At 36.9% G+C, this 6,000-nt stretch overlaps 1 protein-coding gene across 1 annotated transcript in view; it reads left to right on the top strand.

Moving 5' to 3' along the window:
• The first annotated feature begins 1,030 nt into the window (after positions 1-1,030).
• The window catches only part of LOC149282414 (microtubule-associated protein 2-like), a 29,775-nt gene continuing 24,805 nt past the window's right edge, over positions 1,031-6,000 (top strand). The window contains exon 1 of the mRNA XM_089498280.1: positions 1,031-1,292. Within this exon, the coding sequence (XP_089354406.1) occupies positions 1,031-1,292 (262 nt within the window). The remainder of the gene's footprint in view (positions 1,293-6,000) is intronic.

The following is a 6,000-nucleotide window of genomic DNA, read 5'->3' as shown; positions in this document are numbered from 1 at the left end:
AAAGTATTCAAAACACTTATGGCCATATGAGTCCTTGAAAAAGTTGCCAGTTAATTTATTATGGGATTTTATTTAGTTGGCCAACAGGCATAAACCAATAATAGATTGGGGCAGCTCCAGGGCATACATTTTGGAATGCATTAGCTATCAGGCTTCCATTTGGTCACTGGACTCTGTATGTCAGAATGTGACCTTTTTTGCCCATGTTGAACACAGTTGTTTGGTGCTGTACTATATATTCAGTGAAACACTGACTTTGGGACCCACATTCAGACACTTTAAAACAGGCGTGCCATTTGTTTGTCAAGAAGAGGACTGCTATTCATGTACAGCAGAGACATAACTTCCATGAGGCAAGAGAGGCAGGTGCCCTAAGTGCCACAAACTGAACATGTATGAGTCACCAAGGGGCAATTCCCTTGCATATCCTGATCCAGGTGGGATGTCAGAAATGAGGTAGGGCTTTTGATCCCATCCAATACTCCAGTAGCTCTAGTTACGGCTCTGGTACATAGGGAAACAAAGTAACATGCAAACTAAAGCCCAGGTACTGTCATTAACCTATTGTGTTATGCATCAAAATTGTCACTTAAGCTTCAAATAGCCCACAAAAATGGGCTTACCAAAGATTGTGATTGTAATGTGTTTTGCAGCTTACATTACTAAGTCATTTTCATAATCAGTTTTAGCAATTAGCCAACATAAAATGCTTTATTTCCAGTGGTTGAACAAATAATTTTCCTATTTTAAACTCATATAATACACAAAAGTTTAAGTATTTAAATTATGTTTAGTGATTGTTTTCTGTGTATCATAAATCTGTCCCTTACCCAGTCAAATATTTCCTTTTACAAAAATAGAGAAAGGGAACAATATGCATTATGTATAAAAATATATGTTTAGTTTAATGAATAGACACTCTATTTGAACGTATAAATTGCATCATCTAAAACAGCAGCTTTAAGAGAAAACAGGATTTGTAAGAATGATTTGAATATTATTTTCTAGGTCTCTGGGTAGAAGGAAAAGCATGACGGACAACAGGCAGGATGAGCCCAAGTCATCTCCTTGGGCAGCTGGACAGCTCATGGAAGCTTCCTCTCTCCCGCATGCCACAGACATGAAAGAACAAGGAGGGGCAGGAGAAGGGGTAGTCCACAGCTCCAATGGCATTCCCTTCAGAGAGGCAGAGGACAGAGGATATGGGGAGCGGGCTCTCCAGGCCTCTCATTCCAACACCAAGGAGAATGGCATTAATGGGGAAATGCCATCTGCAGACTCCGAAACGGCAGGTAATCATATTTAAAGTCACTCAAACTAGAGACGTTTAATTAATAAACATTTTTCCAGCATAACAGGTAATTGCACCTTTCATAACACCTTTCCATACATAAAAAAACAAAACTGGTGTACTTCAAATAGTTAAATACATGTGAAAGTAATTAACCCATTTTGATCCACTTAAACTACTCAGATGAGCACATTTTCTACTGTGATTGCTCCCTTTTCTTCTCGTCATGAGGTGGGATGTGACAATGGAAATGATGTCATGTAAGAGAAGGTGGATGGGAGATGGTTACCAGGCAAAAAAAAGCAAAGGTATAGAGTTCAAAGGAGGGATATAGAGAGTGTAAAAAGAGGGAAGGGAGAAAGAAGGGTGGGAGAGAGAGAAGTAGATGAGAGTGGAAGAAAAACAGAAGGTAGGAGGAGGAGAGAGAAATGGAGAGGAAGAGAGGATGAGGTGAAAGAAAAGAAAAGGGAGAGAGAAATAGAAGAGAGAGAGGAGGGATACAGAGGAGTGAAAAAAGAAGGGGAAACAGATAGAAAAGGGAAAGGATGGAGAGAGAAAGAGGCAAATAGACTTGGCCATGTCATTTCAATTATGCGATTTTGGATCCGACTATTTCGATTCGACTGTCACAGTCTGTTATTCTATAGACATTTGCCCAGATTGTATATCAATAAACTGAAAAACAAATACCTTTTGTATATGTTGGTGCATGTACAGAATATTTTGTTGTCCATGTCTTTTGTAAAGCAATGTAGCCCTGGCTACCCCCAACACCTGATTAAACTGAATGCTCAATGAGAAAAAAACAGACATGTTACCACACATATCCAGGAGATCTGCAAGATACCTGTATATTCAGATTACCTGTTCACAGAATCCTCAATGAATGGTGATACCGTATATTGGGTTGAACAAAACAATAAACTTTAACGTTTGGGGCCTTAGAGGTCTCTTCTTCAGATAGAATGGTTGATTTAAATCCAGCCATCATTAATACTTCTGCAGAGAATACTCCTCTGTTTAGTAAAACAAATTTAGGGCAGTTTATTGTCTACAAACATAATTTGCTACCATGGATTAACCCCATGTAAAAACTGCTGGCCATCTGTCTTCTCATAGGTCTTCTTCTTCTTCCACCCAAGTCAATAGAATGCTGCATTTCTTGACTGTAAATCTCTCTCCAGTTAATAAAAAAGAACGCTGTGTCTTTGTCATAATGTTTGTCCCAGCAGTTGGAGAAACAGCCCTTTTTCTAATAAAAGAAAATCCATAAATTGTATGTTATTATCGAATTGATAGTTAAAGTGCCTTTTATGTTGCCCTCGACATGGAGATATTTTGCTTTCTGGTTGTACTTCTCATGAGACCTGCTACATAATTGCATGTGGAAAGATTTTCAAGCCAGGAGAGCTTTTATACTTGAGCCAGAGATAATCTTCTCTCTCAAGGTAAATGTAATTACTGATTTGTGAATATCCTGCAAAAAATATTGTAGGATAATGTTTTGAACCCTTAAAAAATCTCCCATTTGATACTTCTCAAAGCATCCTGCTTACTGAAAAACCATTAGTCCAAGGGAACTTTAAGAGTCCAACAGTAGAGTATTTTCAAACACATCCAGCAGGCAGTGGATGGATTGTTAAAATTAATTCTGTGCCTGAGGCTCCAAACTGCATTTCTGAAATTCTTTGAAGTATGAAAAGGTCATCCCTGGTGCCATTTAAACTTTGTTGTGATGTTTGGCTGGAAGGAATGTTCTATTCTAGGTGGAAGTACGTTATGTTACCATGCCGTTGTCTTAAATTAAGTTGGTGGCCTCTGTCACTGATGCGTGTAGACGTTTTCAGGGAGACTGGAAGCTTTACGAGGATCTTTTCGGTGCAGTCACTTATTTTCAGCCAGAGGGTAGCAGATGTAGTAGAGTTTTATATAATGAGGGGATTCAAACTTGCATGAGATAGGCATAATGCTGAATTTGAAAATGTTTATTTTTGTAAACATCGCTCATCATTAAATAGTAAATTCTATAGTGCTGTTGAAGGAAAACTTTCCAAACCATGGGGTAGTCTGGACATGTTTCTGTTTATGATTATGTTGTGATTTTCTTTTGCGTGTTGTCCACTATGGTAGTGCATAACTTTCGTAAGCTTAAGTTTGGAGTGGAAAATATGAAATTACTAATATACTGCTATGGGCATTTTTGGGGATTTTTTGATAGGGTGAAGTCAACACAAAACTCATCGAGGAACGTATGCATTGGCCAACATACCAGTTTGACAGGCCCTAAGGAGAGCTGAGAATATGTGCAAATGTCATATGCTATACATGTATGACATTCCATTATTTACTTATTTCTTTTCCACTGTACAAAGATTTACATTTTTATTAACTTTATGGAGACAACTTTTATCATAAGTCCACCGGTTGCACTGTAATTGCTTCCCCTGGTTTTAGTGTTTGATTCATTACATATTGCTCTTTGCTTTATCAAATTAAAGGCACACTTTTTACCAAGGATATGTGTAAAAAAGACATTGTCTTTAATGTAACTGTATATCCACAGGCAGATCACTGGAATATTGCAAGGCTATGCAAATTATCCTGGTCTGATGCAGCTACCATTACATGTTACTCAATTTATTTGTGCCTACAGGCAACCGGGTATTTTATGAAAGGGAGAAGAGAAACACGAAGTAGGATTAATTTACTTGTATTAGCCCTATACTAACACCTGCTCCTGAAGCCTGCATCTGGGCATTATAACAGGGCTAGCAGCTCTAGGCTTGCAATTACTGTTGATGGATCTATAACCATTAGAGTGCACCTACGTCTAATGTGGTTTGTGTGGTTGCAGCTGTGCTTCACTCAGAGAAATTCAGGAGCCCTATAAGCATACTTGAACAAATGTATCAGTTTAATTAATGGTGAGATTGTTTATTGAGTCCATATTGTTAAAAGGTGAGGCATAAATGCATAGGTGTAGCTGATTAATAGTCCAAGTAGTCAATAGTTGGCGATAGTTATATGTATCATAATATGAATCTAACTACAACATGCAGTGTCCTCCACAAATACTGACAGCTTTGATAACTATAAGCAAAGAAGGCTACAAAAATTGTCTTTATTGTTTAACCTTTTGTTCAAACAATACACAAAAATACGTGGATATCAGACTGCACTGTATATTGCACTGTATATTGCAGTTATAAGTGGATAGTAGGGAAACCATTACTGCTATAAAGGACCACTTATATGTTATGGGTCAGGATAATCTAACAAAAGCAATCATCATTGTTGGCAAGACTGAAGTGATGCAACAGTATGTACGCTAAAACAATGAAGAACTTGATTTGAAAAATAGAAGCATAGATTACGTACTCTGCAACCTTCATAATACAAGCTTTATTGCAAAGCTTAATTAGAAATGGCCCAGACAATAGAATTATGGATGATGGTGTCCCTTTAAGCCTGGTACTCAAATTCCACACACCTGGTCCCATTGTCATAGTAACCAGCCATGTGATGCAGGGTTTGTTCTAGGATGTTGTAATCAGTATCATCAAAATATAGGTTGACATGACAACCAGAGGCTGAAAACCCATGTCTCTAGTTATTTCATTTAAGCACGAGTCACCACATCACCCCTCTTCCCAGTATAAATATAGATATATATCTACATCTATCTATCTATCTATCTATCTATCTATCTATCTATCTATCTATCTATCTATCTATCTATCTAGATAGATACTTTCTAAGCAGGAGATGTCATTTGTTGTATCCATGTTTTCTAAATATAATGAAATTAAATTTAATCACCATTGTTATATCTGTATTTTTTCAGAATTTAAGACCTTATTGTTACCCTTTTGGAATGGATAATGCAGGTTAAAAATTGCATTAACTTATTTTTACTTAATATATGTTATAAAAGGATGGTGATGCAGTAAGATTAGAATAGTGGATACAAAGAGCAACAATGTAATTAAGCCTAATTTTGTCCCTGAAGAGAGTGTCGGTATACCTTTCCACAACCTTTCCCATTTATGCATATTTTTTAGATTATCTTCATCATTCCAAATCTTGATGATGAAAACACTTACATATAAAAAGTAATATAATTAGGAGAGCTCTCCATTTTCCACCATAACTTTTTTAACAATAGAATTACTTGCGTTTCGCTGTCAATGTGTTATATGAAAGTTGTGTTTAGAAATATATAATTTTTAAGATGCATTATAGGGTAATTGCTTTAAGAAGTGTTTTAGGAAATTAAGAGCTGCTGTGCCAGTTGAATCACTGGATAAGATGAGGCAGTAAGGCCTCTGTTTGCTTTGATGGCCAAGGCCAGCTGCTTCCTTAATATGTTGTCATGACGACCCTCCTCAGAGCTGTAGACCTTTTTTTGCTGTGCAAGGTGGGTGATGGGAGCAAAGTTCTCCATTCAGCATACTCCTTAATGCACATATTTAATACAAAGTCTTCATCACTTCATGTCAAAAAGCACAAATATCTCTAATGGAGGCTGCATATACAAAATACAGGTACTATGGAAAGGCTTTCTTGTCAATTAAGTTTCAATATAAAATAGAATTGTATTCAACCTATTTTTTTTGTAATATGAACTGTTTTATAAATCTAATATGACTATACCCATTGATGTTAAGGTCCATCTCTAAGGACACTTGCTCTTTAGGTTGTGAGCCACA

This window comes from Sceloporus occidentalis, unplaced genomic scaffold (assembly GCF_023333645.1).
Source record: "Sceloporus occidentalis isolate IW3139 unplaced genomic scaffold, rSceOcc1.0.p SCAF_117, whole genome shotgun sequence".
Lineage (NCBI taxonomy): Eukaryota > Metazoa > Chordata > Lepidosauria > Squamata > Phrynosomatidae > Sceloporus > Sceloporus occidentalis.
The sequence above is the reverse complement of the archived record's forward strand: the minus strand, read 5'-3'. Positions and strand labels throughout refer to the sequence as shown.